The sequence below is a fragment of the Chiloscyllium plagiosum genome, chromosome 22 (assembly GCF_004010195.1).
Source record: "Chiloscyllium plagiosum isolate BGI_BamShark_2017 chromosome 22, ASM401019v2, whole genome shotgun sequence".
NCBI classification, from domain to species: Eukaryota; Metazoa; Chordata; class Chondrichthyes; order Orectolobiformes; family Hemiscylliidae; genus Chiloscyllium; species Chiloscyllium plagiosum.
Window position 1 is genome coordinate 1831446 of NC_057731.1, and position 20296 is coordinate 1851741.

Genomic DNA, 20296 nt, shown 5'->3' on the forward strand with positions numbered 1-20296 from the left:
TAAGACTAACGGGCACATTATTAAGGGAGAGGAGGGCATTTTAAAAAAGCCATAAGGGGCAAACATTTTACACAGAGGGTGGTTCGCGTGTGGAATGATCTTCCTGAGAAAGTGATGGATGTGGTACTATTACAACATTTAAAATACATTTGGATAGATACATGAATAGGAAAGGTTTGGAGAGATATGGTCCAGGAGCAGGCAGGTGAGACTAGTTTAGTTTGGGATTATGTTTGGGATTGGTTGGACCGAAGGGTCTGTTTCTGTGTTATATGACTCTATGACAAAGGTGACCTCTTTGATCTTTAAGGGGCCCTACTCTCTTTCTGGTTGCTGTCTTGCTCTTAATGTACTTCTGCAGCCTTCTCTTCTGTGTAACTTAGTCCTTTCAATCCTGTCACATGGTATTGTTGAGCTATGAAATGCCCCACTGAAAAGTAAAACTTACTGCTCTGCCTTTCTCATTTGTGCTTGAGTGATGTTCTCAAAGTCACAAGACAATTAAACCAATTTTATAAACATGCATTCTAGTCGAGACACTTATTCAGGAAATAAGGTTAGCAATACACATTTTTTTTTAATTTGTGCTCCACATGGGAAAGGCCATTCCTGAAACTTTGTTCTTTTCATGGGATGTAGGCATTTCTGTCAAGTCCAGCATTTAATGCTCATTCCCAACTGCTCATGAGAAGTTAATATTGAACTGCCTCTTGAACTGTAGTACATGTTGTATATGTTCATCCACAGAGCTGTTAGGAAGTGAGTTCCAGGCCTTTAACCCAGCAACAGTGAAGAAATGGTGGTGAGATTCCAAGTCAGGGTGGTGTGTGGCTTGTAGAAGAATTTGCAGTTGGTGGTGTTTCCGTGCTTCTGCTGCCCTAGTCTTCTAGATTACAGAAATTGTGGGCCTGGAAGGTGCTCTTGAAGACTGGTTGAGTTGCTGTAATACATCTTGGAAATGGCACATACTGCTGCCACTGTGTGTTAGAGGTGGAAGCACTGAATTTTGAAGGTGGTGTTGGAAATAGTCATTGCCTGGCACTTGTGTAGTATAAATGTTACATTCCACTAATCAAGTAAAGCCTAAAGACTGTTCAGCTATTTCTGCATGTCGACATGCTTCATTATCTAATAACAATAGTGCTAAACATTTTGCAATCATCCGTAAATATTCCCACTTCTTACCCAATCATGAAATAAGGTTTTGTTGAAGCAGTTGAAGATGGTTTGGTTGAGGATAATAGGCCCGATACTAGTTTGAGGCCTGAGGAACTCATGCAGTGATGTCTAAGAGTGGAGATGATTAATCTCCAACAACTACAACTACAATATCCATGTCAAGAACAAAAACAGAAATCGCTGGAGAAACTAGCAGCATCAGTGAAGAGAAAGTAGAGTCAATCTTTCAAGTCCAGTGACCATATTAAGGTGTATAAAATCATGAAGGGCATAGATAGGATGAATGCAAATAGTCTTTTTCCCAGGAATGGGAAATTGAAAACTAGAGGGCATAGGTTTAAGGTGAGAGGAGAAAGAATTAAGAAGGACCAAATGTGAGCAATTGGAACTAGCTGAGTGGGCACCACGATCAGCATTGACCGGTTTGGGCTGAAGGGCCTGTTTCCATGCTGTCTATGACCCTTCTTCAAAACTGTTCTTCTCTGACTTGACTATGCCTTCTTACTTCTGTGTTGTCACTCCACCAGGTTGACGGTTTCAATTTAAAATGTGCATGCTGCTGTTTCCACATTCTCTGTTGCAGCAGGGTTGACCTTCGGCTTGACAGGAACAATGGACAGGGAGTATGCCAGGTTACGAGGTCATAGATTCTGGTTGAATATAATAATGCTGCTGTCAGTGGCCCACTGCATCTCATGGAATGCCAGTTTTGAATTGTTAGGTAAAAGTGTAACTCATAAATTTTATCTAGTGCACTAAAATATTCTCAAAACTGTTTAGCTTAATCAGTTTTAATTAATAAACAAAGACATCCATTAAAGTGCTTATGCAAAAGTACAGCATTCATTCTTAGTTGCAGAACGTGCCTTTTTCCAATTTTAATATTTCTAATACAAACTTACGCATAACTTATCACTGTTATTAAAATTCAAAGGACCAGAATCTTGAGTAATTTTCTTCACTTTAAAAAGGATAAATATAAGAAAATATTCTTGCCTATACAGCACCTTTCATGATATCACAGTGCTGAAAAGTCAAGTTCAGGTGTTATCACTGATGTAACATAGGAAAACACATCAGTCAAACAGTGCACAGTCCCACAAATAGCTATGAAAGAAATGATTATACCAGCTGAAAGATAAATGTTGGCTCAACCAGATCCCCTATTCTTTTTAAATAGTGCTATGGGATTTTTCACATCAACTTGAAGAAATGTTAAGGCATCAAATTGAGTATTACATCAAAAGGCAATACTTCTGACAGTGATACACTCCCTCAAGTTCTGCATAATGCTCTCAATTTACATTATGTGCTGAAATTTCAGGAATGAGTTTTTTTTGTCCCACAAATTAGGGGGTTGCTAGCTTGCCAAGCCTGACATCTTATCTCAGTTATGATTATCCATTGTAACAACGGAGAAATAGTTTATATAGAACTAGATTATAAAATATGAATATCATTTTAAGAGGGTTATGTGAATTTCCTCATACACCTAAGATTGACATATGCTACAATCAGAAAAATTATTGTTATGCAAGCAAGTGCAATAACATTCTTCCATATGGCCCACAAATCAAATCCACTTCCTTGCCCACACAAGTACTCTTCACCATAACATCTAAAAGAAAAACAAAATTCAATTTTAGATGCACTGAAAAAGTACAAATCATATCTTATATCATGAACACATGTAAGATATAAATTTGGCAATGCTGAAATCTAATTATTAGAAAATCAATCCATGAGTGAGATAGCCACAACTCAAACATAAATCATTCTCTAGCCATGTTCCCATTGGATAAGGTTTTCCATTGAGAAGGCAACTTTGGAAAATCAAGCCTTTGAAACAAACCAGCACAATAGTCAAATCGTCTGGAATGGCAGCAGCAAATAACTCGACTTAAGTCATTGATGCACCTTGGGACTCTGAGGATGAACCAAAATATACACATGTGCAGAAGTTGTCAGTCAAGCATGAATAATACGACAAAACAGAAATTGTTGGTGAAACTCAGTGGATCTGATAACAAAGTCACATTATTGAAACAGAGAGGGAAAACATTGTGTTATTGGTAGATTTACAAGCTTTACTTAGAGTCATAGAGATGTACAGCACAGAAACAGACCCTTTGGTCCAACTCGTCTATCTGACCAGATATCCTAACCTAATCTAGTCCCAGTTTTCAGCACTTGGCCCATATCCCGATAAACCCTTACAATTACAGATGCCTTTTAAATGTTGTAATTGTACCAGCCTCCACCAGTTCCTCTGGAATCTCATTCCACACACGCACCATCCTCTGCATGAAAATTTTGCCCCTTAGGTCCCTTTTCATCTTTCCCCTCGCACCCTAAACCTATGCCCGCTAGTCCTGGACTCATTCACCCCAGGGAAAATACCTATTTATCCTATTCATACCCCTCATGATTTTATACATCTCTATAAGATCACCCCTCAGCCTCCAATGCTCCAGAGAAAACAGCCCCAGCCTATTCAGCCTCTCCCTATAGCTCAAATCCTTCAACCCTGGCAACATCCTTGTAAATCTTTTCTGAACCCTTTCAAGTTTCACAACATCCTTCTGAAAGGAAGGAGACCAGAATTGCACGCAATATTCCAAAAGTGGTCTTTCCAATGTCATGTTCAACAGCAACATGACCTCCCAATTGCTATAGTCTAGATTAGAGTGGTGCTGGAAAAACACAGCAGGTCAGGCAGCATCCGAGGAGCAGGACAATCGACGTTTCGGGCAAAAGCCCTTCAGGAATAGAGGCAGAGTGCCTGCAGAGTAGAGAGATAAATGAGAGGGGGGGGTGGGGGAGGGGAGAAAGTAGCATAGAGAATGACTGGGGGTTGCAGTGAGAGAGAGCCTCACTGAGATTCTTGTAGAGAGAGGAGGAAAACTTCTTCAAGGCAGGCATCCTTGCAAGAGGATTCGCAGTAGGGTTAAAATCAGCTAGGTAAAAACAAGGACTGCAGATGCTGGAAACCAGAGTCTAGATTAGGTGAATTGGCCTTGCTAAATTGCCCGTAGTGTTAGGTGAAGGGGTAAATGTAGGGGAATGGGTCTGGGTGGGTTCCGTTTCAGCGGGTTGGTGTGGACTTGTTGGACCACACTCTAAGTAATCTAATTAGAGTGGTGCTGGAAAAGCACAGCAGGTCAGGCAGCATCCAAGGAGCAGGAAAATCGACGTTTCGGACAAAAGCCCTTTATCAGGAATAGAGGCAGGGTGCCTCCCAACTCCTATACTCAATACTCAATGTAGCTCAATTGCAATGACAGATAAATAACTCAGCCAGCTTTTTGGGCCTGAGGCAGGTACACAAAGTTGGGAAATGTTTTGACTATCTCAAACAAAGTGAAGGAATCTTCTTTCTAGGGTGGGTACATAGAGTCATTGAGATGTACAGCATAGAAACAGACCCTTCGGTCCAACTCATCTATGCCGACTAGATATCCTTACCTATTTATACTTGTTTATATTTATATATTTATACTTGCTGGGATTTATTTTGTCACTTTATTTAGACAAGATAAGGAGATGTCAAGAGCTAATAGCTTCTGTTACTTTGGTTGATTAACATTCTTATGAAGTTATTGCAATAGCAATTTTAAAAGAAAGTGTTATGATTTCAGCTGGGTCTATTAACGAATCAATCCGATGCCAGATAGAAACCTGGTAACAGATCGTATTTTAATTTGTTTTATACCATTCATAGAACATTACAGCACAGTACAGGCCTTTCAGCCCTCGGTGTTGTGCCGACCTGTGAAACCAATCTGAAGCCCATGTAACCTACACTATTCCATTGTCATCTGTATGCCTATCCAATGACCATTTAAATGCCCTTAAAGTTGGTGAGTCTACTGCTGTTATAGGTAATACATTCCACGCCCCTACTACTCTCTGAGTAAAAAAACCTCTGACATCTGTCCTATATCTATCACCCCTCAATTTAAAGCTATGTCTCCTCGTGCTAGCTTTCGCCATCTGAGGAAAAAGATGGCGATGGCTAGCACGTCCAACTTATCTAACCCTATGAGACCTTAATTTGGCATCAGATTGATTCGGATTGAGACCTTATATGTCTCAATTAAGTCACCTCTCAATCTTCTTCTCTCTAAAGAAAAGTCTCAAGCCTTTCAGACTTTCCTCGTAAGACCTTCCCTCTATACCAGGCAACATCCTAGTAAATCTCCCCTGAACCCTTCCTATGATGCAGTGACCAGAACTGTACGCAATCCTTCAATTGCGACCGCATCAGAGTTTTGTACAGCTGCAGCATGACCTCATGGTTCTGAAACTCAGTCCCTCTATCAATCAAAGCTAACACACCGTATGCCTTCTTAATGACCCTATGAACCTGGATGGCAACTTTCAAGGATCTATATACCTGGATACCCGAGATCTCTCTGCTCATCTACACTACCAAGAATTTTATCATTAGTCCAGTAATCTCCATTCCTGTTACTCCTTCCAAAGTGAATCATCTCACACTTTTCTGCATTAAACTCCATTTGCCACCTCTCAGCCCATTTCTACAGTGTATCCATGTCACTCTGTAACCTACACCATCCTTCAGCACTATCCACAACTCTACCGACCTTAGTGTCATCCGCAAATTTACTAACCCATCCTTCTATGCCCTCATCCAGGTCATTTATAAAAATTACAAACAACAGTGGACCCAAAACAGATTCTTGCGTACACCACTAGTAACTGAACTCCAGGATGAATATTTTCCATCAACCACCACCTTCTGTCTTCTTTCAGCTAGCCAATTTCTGATCAAAACCGCTAAGTCACCCTCAATCCCATGCCTCTGTATTTTGTGCAGTAGCCTACCGTGGAGAACCTTATCAAATGCCATACTGAAATCCACATACACCACATCAACCACTTTACCCTCATCCATCTGTTTAGTCACCTTCTCAAAGAACTCAATAAGGTGTGTGAGGCATGACCTACCCTTCATAAAACTGTGTTGACTATCCCTAATCAACTTATTCCTTTCTAGATGATTATAAATCCTATCTTTTATAACCCTTTCCAACAATTTACCCACAACTGAAGTAAAGCTCACTGGTCTATAATTTTAAGGGTTGTATCTACTCCCCTTCTTGAACAAGGAAACAACATTTGCTATCCTCCAGTCTTCTGGCACTATTCCTGTAGACAATGATGACATAAAGATCAAAGCCAAAGGCTCAGCTATCTCCTCCCTGGCTTCCCAGAGAATTCTAGGATAAATCCCATCCAGCCCAGGGAATTTATCTGTTTTTACATTTTCCAGAATTGCTACCACCTCCTCCTTGTGAACTTTAATCCCATTTGTTCTAGTAGCCTGTATCTCAGTATTCTCCTTGACCACATTGTCTTTTTCAAGTCTGAATACTGATGAAAAGTGCTCATTTAGCACTTCCCCATCTCTTCTGACCTCACACACAACTTCCCATACTATCCTTGATTGGTCTGAATCTCATGACCCCTCTGGCTGTTCTTAGCTCTCTGTTTAGATCTTTCCCAGCTAACTTGTAACTCTCAAATGCCCTGAGTTATCACATCTTATCCTAACCCAAGCCTTCTTCTTCCTCTTGACAAGAGATTCAACTTCTTTAGTAAACCACAGGTCCCACGCTCGACAACATCCTCCCTACCTGACAGGTACATACTTAGCAAGGAGAAAGTGAGGTCTGCAGATGCTGGAGATCAGAGCTGAAAATGTGTTGCTGGAAAAGCGCAGCAGGTCAGGCAGCATCCAGGGAACAGGAGAATCGACGTTTCGGGCATAAGCACTTCTTCAGGAATCATACTTAGCAAGGACATGCAGTAGCTGGTCCTTGAATAAGCTCCACATTTCAATTGTGCTCATCCCCTGCAGATTCCTTCCCCATTCTATGCATCCTAAATCTTGCCTAATTGCATTGTAATTGCCTTTCCCCCAGCTATAACTCTTGCCCTGCAATATATGCCTATCCCTTTCCATTATTTAAAAAAAATTAATTGAATTGTGATCACTATCATCAAAATGCTCACCTATCTCCAAATCTAATACTGGGCTGGTTTCATTACCAGTACCAAATCCAATGTGGCCTCGCCCCTTGTTGGCCTGCCTACATACTGTGTCAGGAAACCCTCTTGCACAAATTGGACAAGAACTGACCCATCTAAAGTACTTGAATTATCGTATTCCCAGTCAATATTTGGAAAGTTAAAGACCTCAGTCCCCCATAACAACTAACCTGTCAATCTCACTTCTATTGAGGATGATCTTTGCTATCCTTTCCTCTACATCTCTGGAACTATTTTGAGGCCTATAGAAAACTCCCAACAGGGTAACCTCTTCTTTTCCTGGTTCTAATCTCAGCCCATGCTACCTCAGTTGACAAGTCCTCAAAAGTCCTTTCTGCAACCGTAATACTGTCCTTGACTAGCAATGCCACATCAGCCCCTCTTTTACCATTTTCTCTGTTTTTACTGAAACATCTAACTTCCAGAACCTGCAATTACTATTCCTATCCCTGCTCTACCCATGTTTCTGAAATGGCCAGAACATTGAAATCCCAGGTACCAACCCAGGTACCAAACTACAATTTCAGTTCTCATCACCCTGCTGAATTAGTTTAAACCCACCCAAAAAGCATTAGCAAATTTATCCCCCAGCATATTGCTACCCGTCTGGTTCAGGTGAAGACCATCCAGTTTGTAGAGGTCCCACCTACCCCAGAAAAAGCCCCAATTTATCAGGAATCCAAAACCCTCCCACCTGCACCATCCCGTAGCCATCAAGACTGTTCCACCATTTGATCATTACAGATATGTTTCTCAACCTTCTTCTCCAGCCTTATCCCCATAACCTTTGATCCCCTTATTAATCAAGAACGTATTTATCTCTATCTAAAATACAATCAATGACTTGGCCTCCACAACCTTCTGTGGAATTGAGTTCCACAGATTAACCACCCTCTGCTTAAGAAATTCCCGGTCATTCCAGTTCTAAAGGGTCATCTCTTCACTCTGAGGCTGAGTTCTCAGGTTCTGGTCTCTCCTACGAATGGAAACATCCTCTCCACCTCCGCTCTATCCAGGTCTCTCAATATTCTGTAAGTTTCAATGTGATATCCCCTCATTCTTCAAAACACCATTGTGTACAGACCCAGGGTCCACAACTGCTTCTCATATGACAAGCCCTTCATCCCCAGGATCATTCATTTGAACCATTATTTTTGATCCCGTGCTACACCAGAACACCCATCCTTGGATATGGAGTCAAAACTGTTCACAATATTCCAAATGTGGTCTGAACACAGCAGTATATAGGCTCAGCAGTACATCGCTACTCTTGTATTCTAGCCCTCTTGAAATGAATATTAATATTACATTTACCTTCCCAACTGCCAACCAAATCTGTATGTTAACATTAAGAGAATCCTGAACTAGGACTCACTAGTCCCTTTGGTGCTTCAGAATTCCAAAGTCGTTCCTCATTTAAAATAATCTATACCTGTATTTTCCTACATCGTGGAGAAAGTGAGGACTGCAGATGCTGGAGATAAGAGCTGAAAAATGTGTTGCTGGAAAAGCACAGCAGGTCAGGCAGCATCCAAGGAACAAGAGAATCAACGTTTCGGGCATAAGCCCGAAAGCCAGATTCCTGAAGAAGGGCTTATGCCCGAAACGTCGATTCTCCTGCTCCTTGGATGCTGCCTGACCTGCTGCGCTTTTCCTACAATGTGCATAACCTCACACTTTTCCACGTAGTATTCCATCTGCCATTTCTTTGCCCACTCTTCTTGCCTGTCCAAGTCCTTCTGCACACTTCTCTTCAATACTACCTGTTTCTACAAACTTAGCAACAATGCCCTCAGTTCCTTCATTCACGTTAACGTATAATGTGAATAGTTATAGTCCCAACACTGACTCCTGCAGACCTCCACTAGTCACCAGCTGCTATCCTGATAAAGATCCCTTTATCCCCACTTTCTGCATCCTGCTAGTTAGCCAGTGCTCTATCCATACCGGTTCTTAGCCATGGTACCTAAAGTGTTACCTTATTTAGCAGATAGTCAATCCTCTATCCATTCCATTACCTAGCCATGGTACCAAATACTTTATTTAGAGAAAAAAAACTGCAGGTGCTGGAATCCAAAGTAGACAAATAGGAGGCTGGAAGAACACAGAAAGCCAGGCAGCATCAGGAGTTGGAGAAGTCAACGTTTCGGGTCAAGACCCTTGACTAGGACTGATTAAGGATCTCGACCCAAAATGTCAAATTCTCCACCTCCTGGTGCTGCCTGGTTTGCTGTATTCTTCCAGCCTCCTGTCTGTGTACTTTTATTTTCTTTAATGGTCTCCTGTGTCTATTTGGAAATCTGAATAGATCATGTCCACTGGCTCTCCTTTGTGTAACTTGCTCATTATCTTCTCAAAGAATTCTACCAGATTTGTCAGGCATGACCTCCCCTTGATGAAGTCGTGCTGACTCAGCCCTATTTTACCATGTACTTGCAAGTACTCTGTAATCTTATCCTTAATAATGGATTCTATAATCTTTCCAATAATGGGCTTACAATTTCCTATATTCTGCCTCCCTCCTGCTTAAAAAGGGGTGCTCCATTAGTTATTTCCAGTTCTCTGGAACCTTCCCTGACTCCAGTGATTTCTGAAAGATCACCACCAATACCTCCACAATCTCCTCAGCTACCCTCTTCAGAACTTTAGGATGTAGTCCATCTGGTCCGAATTATTTATCATCTTGAGGCCTTTAGCTTCCCCAGCGCCTCCTTTCATGATGGCCACTGCATTGAGCTCTGTTCCCTGTACCTATTGAAGTTCTGGTATCTTACTGATTTTAACAAAGTGGTCTCTCACTGAAACATAAGCATGCAATACTGCATACATTGCTTTAATAATAAACAGAAGTTTATGAACAAAAGAAATAAAGAAAAAAATAGAAGGAACCAAGCAATCAAAAACAAACAATAAAACAATCCATGCACAAAAGCCCATTCACTGCACTCCCAAGCCTCAAAAACTATTTTGGAAGAAATCACTATGAATACTGAAGTACTTAAGTCACTTTAAACTTCAGACACACAGAAAACCCACAAATTACAAACTCAAAAATCACTGCATCAATTTCCCCTCATCTGCCATGTTCTCTGGGAGCGCCTACAGCCATCAGAACAGCTTCAGAATATCAACACCTTTCTGAGTGCACAAGTGTTTTAAATATGGTGCCAGCATCAGGAATGCCAGTTAATATAGGATATCAGACCAGTGGTGGTTTCTTCTGACTATGTTGAGTTGGAGGATCCAATGTTGGATGAGAGGGGTACCAGAGGAGGAGTAGGTAGTTAATGAGGTGGGTATTGAATTAACTTCAGAGCCTGGTTTCCCATCACCAAGGAAAGTCAGATAAAAAGGAAAAGGCAGTGGAGTTGCATTGCTGGTAAAAGAGGAAGTTACACAATAGTGAGGAAGGATCCTAACTTTAACAATATGGAACAAAAAGCATTAGGAGGCATTTGTGTAAGGATTCCAAGATTCAAGAGATACTGGAGCAATTCCTACAGATTGGAATGTAGCTCTTTTTAAAGAGGGAAACCTGGAAATTAGACCTGTCAGCCTGATTTGGTCGTTGGGGAAAATGCTGGAGTCCATTCTACAAAAACTTAACAGCTGAGTACTTGGGAGGGAGGGGTCATACAGAATCAGCATGGATTTATTATTGGGAAATCATGCTTGACAAATCTATTGGAATTCTTCAAGAATGTAACTCAGGGTTGATGAAGGACAGCCAGTGGATATGGTTTATTTGAATATTTGAATACTTTCAACAAAGTCTCACAGAAGAGATTAGAGTATAAAATCAAATCAAATGGGATTGGGACGAGTGTATTTAGATAGATAGAAAACTGTTGGCAGACAAGAAACAAAGACATAAATAAACAGGTCTTTTTCCAAATGGCAGGCAGTGACTCATAAGGTAAAGATAAAGGTAAAGTCCCAGGAGATTAGAGGGCTGCTGTCTTATTGGAGAGACAACTGTGGTGGTCACCACACCTCAGACGAAGGGAGAGGTTGAGAAGGAGAGTCTTTTATGGTAGCCTCAGCTGGTGTGAGGAATTGAAACCATACTGTTGGTGTCACTTTGCATTGCTAACCAGCTTGGTCTCTCAATGGCTTGCGGCGGATCCCGGCTTGGTCTCTTGATGGTATGTCGGCCAGTCTGTTGGTGACTCATGGCAATGTCTTGGCTTGGTGTGTAAGTGGATCTTGCCTGGCATGTTCCCAAGGCACCAGGGGAAATCAAAAAGGTGGCAGTTTGAGCAGCAGTGACCGTATCTGTGGTAGGAGCGTCGAAAACATGCAGCTGAGGCTTCCCGGCAGTGAGATAAGTGGAAGACTCATCAAAGACTGTTGAACTTTTACTTAATTCTTCATTTTCCTAGTTTATACTATGAAAGACGTTAATGTTAACTATTACCTTATTACTGTTTTTAGCGTATTATATGAAGTTATGCTTAACTTTTTAACTCTCATTTCTCTTACTCCTTTGTACCTAAGGTTTTTTGTATCTAGGTACCTAAGATGGCACCATATTATACACTTTTCACTGTACTCCTGTACTTCTGTACTTGAGTACACGTGACAACAAAAGCTAAAAAAAATCTAAATCAGCCGTCAGCTAACTGAGTTAATCTTAGATGCCAATCTGAACTCTCCACATAACATCAAGAAACAGCTGAAAGCACAGGATACTTCAAAGGCAATGGGCTCTGATACATCCCAACATTAGTACTCCAGAACTAGACATGCTCATAGCCAAGCTGTTTAAGTACAGCTACAACATTGACATCTATCCAACAATGCGAAAAATTCCTTGGCTATACCCTGTGCAGGATAACACAAACCAGGTTAATTACTGTCCTATTGGTCTACTCTCGATTATCAGAGTACACTGACAATGCTATCAAGCAACATTTTCAAAGGAATAAGCTGCTCAATGAAGCTCAGTTTGAGATTGTCTCGGCCACTCACCTCCTGAACTCATTAGAGCCTTAGTTCAAAGACAGACAAAAGAGCTAAACTCCAGAGTGGAGATGAGGCATATACATTGATATCAAGCAGCGTTTGACCAAGAATGACATCAAGGAGCCCAAGAAAAACTGAAGTCAATGGGAATTTGAGACAAAAACTGTCCACTGCTTGGGGTCATACCTATCACAAAGTAAGATAGTTGTAGCAGTTGAAGATTAATCTTTTCAGCCCTAGGGTATCTCAGGGTAGTGTTCTGGACCCATTTTTAGCTGCTTCATCAATGACATATTGTCCTTCTTAAGATCAGACGTGGAGATGTTCGCTAATTAAAACAAGAGATCAACAGCACAAAAAAGACTCTTTGGCCCATTGCATCCACGCCTGTGAAAAACAAACACCTGACTGTTCTCATTCTATTTTCCACCACTTGGCCCAAGTCCTTGTATACCTTAAATCGTAAGTGTATATCTAAATATTTCTTAAATGTGATGATAGTTACTGCTACTACCACCCTTCCAGGCAGTTGTTTCCAGATTCTCACCATCCTCTTGGTCAAAACATTTTCCCTCATATCTCCTCTAAATATTCTGTCCCTTATCTTAAATCTATGGCCTCTGATCAATGATCCATCCATCAAGGGGAAAGGTTTCTTCCTGTCTATCCTATCTATAACCCTCATAACTTTGTACATCTCAAATCTTCTCTGCTCTAGGAAAACAACCCCAGTCTATCCAGTCTCTCTTCATTACTAAACTCTCCAGCCCAGGCAGCGCTCTGCTAAGTCTCCTTTGCATCCTCTCCAGTGCTATCACATCCCTCCTTTAATGGGAATTCCAGAACTGCACACAATTACCTAGCCGTAGCCTCACCAATGTTATAGACAGTTGCAGCATAATCTCCCTGCTCCAAAGCTCTGTGCCTTATCTAATAAAGGCAAGTACACCACATGCCCTCTTAACCACTTTTGCACTTATCCTGATACCTGAAGTATATATGTACATTAAGGTCCCTGTCATCTTCAGTGTTTCCCAGGGTCCTACCATTCACCATGTATTTGTATGCCTTGTTTGCCTTCTCCAAATGCACCAACACATTTATCTGGATTGAATTCCATTTGCCACTGATTAGCCCATATATCCTTTAGTAAACTAAGATCATCCTCATTATTTACTGTCCTACAAACTTTTATATTGTCTGCAAACATATTGATCAACCCTCCTACATTAAAGTCCAAATCATTTGTGTAAACCACAAACAGCAAGCTCCAACACTAACCCCTATGAGACATCACTGGACACAGTTTACCATTCAGAATAACACCCATAACCATCACCCTCTGCTTCCTGCCACTCAGCCAATTGTGGATCTAATTTGAGAAATTTCTTTGAATTCCATGGGATCTTATCTTTGCTATTAGTCTACCAGACTCAACTTATCAAAAATCTTGCTGAAGTCCAAGTATATTCCATCAAAAGCAATTCCATCATCTACACATCTGGTCACCTCTTCAAAAAATTTAATCAAGTTAGTCAATATGACCTCCCCTTAACAAAATCACATTGACTATTCTTGAATAATCCCTGCCTCTCCAAATGAAGATTAATTCTGTCTCTCAGAATTACTTCCAATAGTTTCCCCACCACTAAGATTAGACTAACTAACATATAGTTTCCCAATTATTCCGTACTCCTTTCTTGAATAATGAAACCTTATGGGCTGTCCTCCACTCCTCCAGCTCCTCTCCCGTGGCCAGAGAGGAATAAAAGCTCTTTGCAAGTGTCCCTACTATTTCCACCCTTGCCTTCTCAACAAACTGGGACACATTTCATCTACTTTTAAGTCTGCCAGACTGCTCAAAACCTCACCTCAGTCTATTTTTAAATTGTATCACAAACTTTCTCCCTGATTTCTATAGCCATATCACACCTCTCACTGTTAAACAACGATACAAAGTATGCATTTCGAATCCTACCTATATCGTCTGATTCTATGAACCTTTGGGGTCCTACTCATTCCCTCATTATCCTTTTATCCTTAATACACTTACAGAATTTGCCTTTATTTTTATCTGCCAGTATCCTTTCATAATTCCCTTTTAGCTCTCCAAGTCTCCCTTTTAAGTTCCCTCTTGCACATTCCTCTTGGGCTTCTATTGTTTTGAGCCCTTTGTATTTGTCACATCCCTTCCTTTTTATCTTAGTCCAATACTGTATATCCCTTAATATCCAGGGTTCACAGGATTTGATAGACCCACCCTTTTTTTTTAATTGGAATATGCCTGCCCTGTATTCTCCATAATTCGTTCTAGAATGCATCCCACCATTCTCAGATAGATTTACCTGAGATTATCTGCTCCCAGTCCACTCTGGCCAAATCATATCTGACCTTAGTAAAGCTGGCCTTTCCATTTTAGATCATTAACTTTAGGCCAACCATTATCCTTTTCCATAACAATATTGAATCCATTAGAGTTATAATTGCTACAATCTTGAATCTAATGGAGTTATGATATTCAGCACCATTCACGATTCCTCAGATTTTGAAGCAGGCTGTGTCCATATTCTGCAAGACCTAGAGAACAAGTTTGGACTGATAAATTGCAAGTAGCATTCATGTCACCTAACGCCAGGCAACTGTCATCTCCAAGAAGAGAAAATCATACCATTGCCTCTTGATATTCAATGACATAGCCATCACTGAATCCTCCACTATCAACACTGTGGGGGTTACCATTGACTAGAAACCAAACTCAACAAGCCATATCAATATTGTCACTACCAGAGCAAGTCAGAGGCGACAATTCCTACCATGAGTAATTCATCTCTCGTTTCCACAATTACACTGCACAGATCAGGTCTATGAAGGAATGCTGTCCACTTGCCTGGAAGATTACAGCTCCAACAGCACTCAAGAGGGTTGACATAATCTGGAATAAAGCTGTCCATCTACTACATTTAACATTCAATCCCTTTACCACAAATGCACAGTGGTAGTAGTGTGTACCATTTATAAAATGCACTGGGGTAACTCACCAAAGCTTCTCCAACAGCATTTTCTAAATCTGCAACCTCTGCTACTTAGAAAAACAAGGACAGATGCATGGGAACACTATCATATGCATGTTCCTATGCAAGCCACATATCACCCTAACTAGGAACAATATGATTAATCCTTCACTGTCTCTGGTTCAAAATCCTGAACGCCCTTCCTAATGCCATTGTGGTTGTTTCTATAAATGAAAACCACAGCATTTCAAGAGGGCAGTCCAACAGTGCCTTCTCCAAAGCATTAAGATTTAGCAATAAACAAATGAACCAATGAACAAATAAAAAGAACTTACATGTGAGCTCACAGTCATCATAATTGCAGCTAAGCATTCACCATGTATTATTAGTAAACAACCTTGGAATAAAATAAGATCTGACTTTGCTTCATTCAAAGTGGTAATGTGTAATTCACAGTGCTTTTGAATATGACCATTAAATTTGAATACAAAAATAAGGTGAAATCCAATCCATTAATTTTTGTTTGTGGGCATTTGGTGATCACCATTCTTTTGATCATGTTATTGTTAGGAAGGACTGTTGCTACTGTCTTGCCCCTCCCTCCAGCTGCTGTTTGTTTTGAATAAATTAGCATATATGATAAGCTAGTATAGTTTACTGAGGAAAAGTAAGATACATTGTATCAGAAAAAAAAGCCTGGAAGCTGTAAACAATCTTGGGAATACAAATAGCAAACAGATTCATTTATTTGTATGTCACTATCCCTTTAAATACTAATTTAGTGGCTTTGAGAGACTACTGCCCATCTCTCCATTAACTATTTTCTATGACCACATGGTAAATTCAACTGATGGGTTTTCCTGGTAGGTTGCAACTGGTAAATTCAACTGTTAGCTACTATTAAAATGGTGTTGGAATTTGAAGTACACCACAGAACCTGGATTTACATTTTAGGATATTCCTGCCAGTTTCAAGCAATAACTTAGTTGAGTTAGAAAGTTGCATGATGAAGATAGTTAATGATGGAAACACAGTGGCAGTTCTGTGGGCTTTAACCACCTGCAAACCCATTTCCATTGGACATACAGAGTTCGGGACATGAAGGGTCACTGCATCCAAAACATTAACCCTGCTTTCTCTCCACAGATACTGCCAGACCTGCTGAGTTTCTCCAGTATTTTCTGTTTTTATTCAGGTTTCCAGCATCCAAAGTTTTTTGTTTTACTTATTATACAAGATACAAACCTGGTCATTGTTTAATTTTCAACTGAAATGGGCTCAAGCAGTGAGAATAACTGGTCCAGGACAAACTAATGTAACTCAGTTCTCATTTTAAGATCATACATCCTGTCTGAATTTTTATATTTACATTAATAATTCCTATTTCAACACTTTTAATGGAAATTGCTCATGTTGTAACTATACCTTTCCACCATTTCTAGAGTAATAATTTTAACAATGCCAGGTTAGAGTTACTATGGCAAATATTTGTAATGTAAAAGGATGACAGGATTTGTGCAGAGAATTTTTTTAATACAGGTGTGTTAGGCAATTCTTTTAAAATATTTGGATTAAACAATGTCTGAAGAGAAATCATAAATCAATGATGTCGGTTCAGGAAGACTGGAAGAAACTGCATATTTGTAATCTTTCCATTACAACTTAACTTCTCTACAAAGTGCCATGAGATCAAAATGATCTAGCAATGTAAATGCCAAAAGCTCAGAGAAGATGGAAGCAATCCTTTCAACTATTTTGTTGAAGTCAATCAGACATTTCTAATACAGATAATAAATTTAAACTTTCTCTTGTGCATACATAACAAATGGACACTTACATTCCTTTACTTGGTGACAGGTTCCCAGAGCAATTGGCTACTGCCTGTGATAGTATTGTGTCATTCCTTTGTTCGTGATTACAGAAGTACAGGTTTCTGAATTCATTCACCTGCAGTGCCTTTAAAAAAATCAAGAATTGCTTAAATTTATCGTCAAAAAGTATGTCTGGTTCCATGTGAATGCTGATGATAGCCAATCTACCTCACAATTGTATTTCTTGACCCTTTCATTAGCAATGTGTTGCTGGATTGCTTAGCCACAGAGGAAGAGCAAAAACGGTTCACAGTGTCCTATATGATGCTGAGCTGAACTTCAAACTCTGGTGTATTGTGAAATTGATTCCAGACCACTGGGAGCAGGAAAGCTACATGACATCATGGCATGCAATAGTTGGTTAAAAAGGTAACCTCCTTACCCTCAGTTATTCTATTTGTTGAATGAAGTCAGTGCAGTACATTCAGTTAGGTGAGCATATAGAGTAACATTAGTAAGCACAGAATCCAGATTGTGGGTGGAATCTTATTAGTCTGAACAGTGTGGGCTATGGTGAGATTTGTGGCAGAATCAAATTTGACTTTGGAGTGTTTTGCACCATCTTTTAGATATTTCCTCATCAACCTGTTCAAAGATGTCATTACACATCTCTGGAGGAGGTAGGACTTAAACCTGGGTCTCCTGGCTCAGAAGGAGGGACATTACTACTGCAGCAAAAGAGTCCATTGCTCCATCTTTTATGCTTTGGACCAGGAGCATAGTGAGTTTCTCACTAGGCAGCAATGAATTGCCAATTAAGGGTGATTATTGTTTGTTAAATGCCTTGTTGAAAGCCAGGTTGAAACTTTATTGCTGGAACAGCACAGCAGGTCAGGCAGCATCCAGGGAACAGGAGATTCGACGTTTCGGGCACAGGCCCTTCTTCGGCCTGTGCCCGAAACGTCGAATCTCCTGTTCCCTGGATGCTGCCTGACCTGCTGTGCTGTTCCAGCAATAAAGTTTCAACTTTGATCTCCAGCATCTGCAGACCTCACTTTCTCCTTGTTGAAAGCCAACTCACCTCATTAATATCAGCTTTCTATCTTACCTAATGTGCCAACCAAGTTATACATTGTATCAAATCAAGATGGAAACCAGAGCAAGTATCTGCTGAATTCAGTTCCTTTGTTTACTCCACAGAAACATTATGTTGGACATCAGGCACCAACATCTTAGGGCAAACACCATGGAACCAAAAACATTAACTGGCAATTGCTGTGCGTCAGCCTCTAAGAATCCTCAGGGCACAACTCCAACCTACTTACATGATTCTTCTAGACTCCAATGCTCCATTGGCAACTATCATTGTACAGCAAGGACACTATGCACTCAGGGACACAGAATTTATAGCAAAAATTTGCAGTGTGATGTAACTGAAATTATACATTGTAAAATTGATGTATAATTTCAGTTACATCACACTGCAAATTTTTGCTATAAATTCTGTGTTACGATCGAGCCCTCCACTATCACCTGATGAAGGAGCGTCGCTCCGAATGCTAATGTGCTTCCAATTAAACCTGTCGGACTATAACCTGGTGTTGTGTGATTTTTAACTTTGTACACCCAGTCCAACACCGGCATCTCCAAATCAGGTTTGTTTGGAAGTACTAACTTTTGAAGCACTGTTCCTTCATCAGGAACATAAACATGTAGGCATAATTTAGTGTTGAGCTTCATTGAAATGGTCCTTGAGTTGGAAAATTGGCCCTGTTGTATTATAGACTTTTCACTGTCTCATGCTGCTGTTCATCAAGACTCTGTACTGGTAATTTAGTTCATTAAATGACTCATTGGAAATGCAATTTTTCAGTTAATTTCACTCCAACTCTATGCACTGGGTATCTTAATAGGCAACAAATAAAGCAACAGCAATATATGCACCTGTATATCACTATTAATGCTTCACAAGAGCATTACCATAATTGGATATCGAGCCAAAGGAGTAGAAATTAAATTAACTTGGTAAAAATAGTGTAATTGTGGTGACACCTTCACGGGAGTAGAGAGGCTGAGAGGTTTATTGAGGGAATTACAGCACTTGAAGCCTGAGGGCATAGATACCAATGGTGGGTGGTGGAAGTCGAGAATGCACAACAGGCTAAAGTTGGAAGAATTCTCAGACAATTTTAATGCTAGAGAAAGTTACAGAAGAAGGGCTATGCCATTGTTGGAATTTAGCAGATGGACGAGAAGTTTAAACAGAGTCTTGGAGCTCAAACCTAGATCAGTGAGCACAGAGATGATGAGTGCATGGGAGTTGCTGTGAATGTGCACATAAATACCAGAGTTCTGGATGAGCTTACATTTATAAATAGTGGAAGTTGACTGAGAGACCATTAGAAGTGAGTGCATAGGATTTGATACACTTTGAGATCTTTTATATGTTTGCCCACATAATGTATAACACAGAGGGCTGTGTTCTTGTCTTAAAGTTGTTTACAGCATTAATTAGGAGAAAGAAACTATATAAGCTGACTGACTCCCACAGCTACCTAGACTACACTCCTCCCACCCTGCCCCTGTAAAAACGCCATCCCATATTCCCAATTCCTTCGTCTCCGCCGCATCTGCTCCCGGAGGACCAGTTCCAATACCGAACAACCCAGATGGCCTCTTTCTTCAAGGACCGCAATTTCCCCCAGACATGGCCGACGATGCTCTCCATCGCATCTCCTCTACTTCCCGCTCCTCCGCCCTTGAGCCCTGTCCCTCCAATCGCCAATAGGACAGAACCCACTGGTCCTCACCTACCACCCCACCAACCTCCATATACATCGTATCATCCGTCGTCATTTCCGCCACCTCCAAACGGAACCTACCACCAGTGATATATTTCCCTCCCCTCCCCTCTCAGCATTCCGAAAAGACCACTCCCTCCGTGACTCCCTCGTCAGGTCCACACCTCCCATCAACCCAACCTCCACTCCCGGCACCTTCCCCTGCAACCGCAAGAAATGCAAAACTGCGCCCACACCTTCCCCCTTACTTCCCTCCAAGGTCCCAAGGGATCCTTCTATATCTGCCACAAATTCACCTGCATCTCCACACACATCATTTACTGCATCCGCTGCACCCGACGTGGCCTCCTGTACATTGGGGAGACAGGTTGCCTACTTGCGGAACGTTTCAGAGAACACCTCTGGGACACCCGGACCAACCAACCCAACCACCCCGTGGCTCAACACTTCAACT

General features: G+C 40.8%; 1 protein-coding gene across 1 annotated transcript in view; it reads right to left on the reverse strand.

Moving 5' to 3' along the window:
- Positions 1-2643: 2643 nt before the first annotated feature.
- Positions 2644-20296, reverse strand: part of LOC122561374 (broad substrate specificity ATP-binding cassette transporter ABCG2-like) — a 123684-nt gene continuing 106031 nt past the window's right edge. Inside the window, exons 14-15 of the mRNA XM_043713136.1 lie at positions 17068-17186; positions 2644-2797 (exon numbers count right to left, since the gene is read on the reverse strand). Of these exons, the coding sequence (XP_043569071.1) occupies positions 2650-2797; positions 17068-17186 (267 nt within the window). The 3' untranslated portion in view covers positions 2644-2649. The remainder of the gene's footprint in view (positions 2798-17067; positions 17187-20296) is intronic.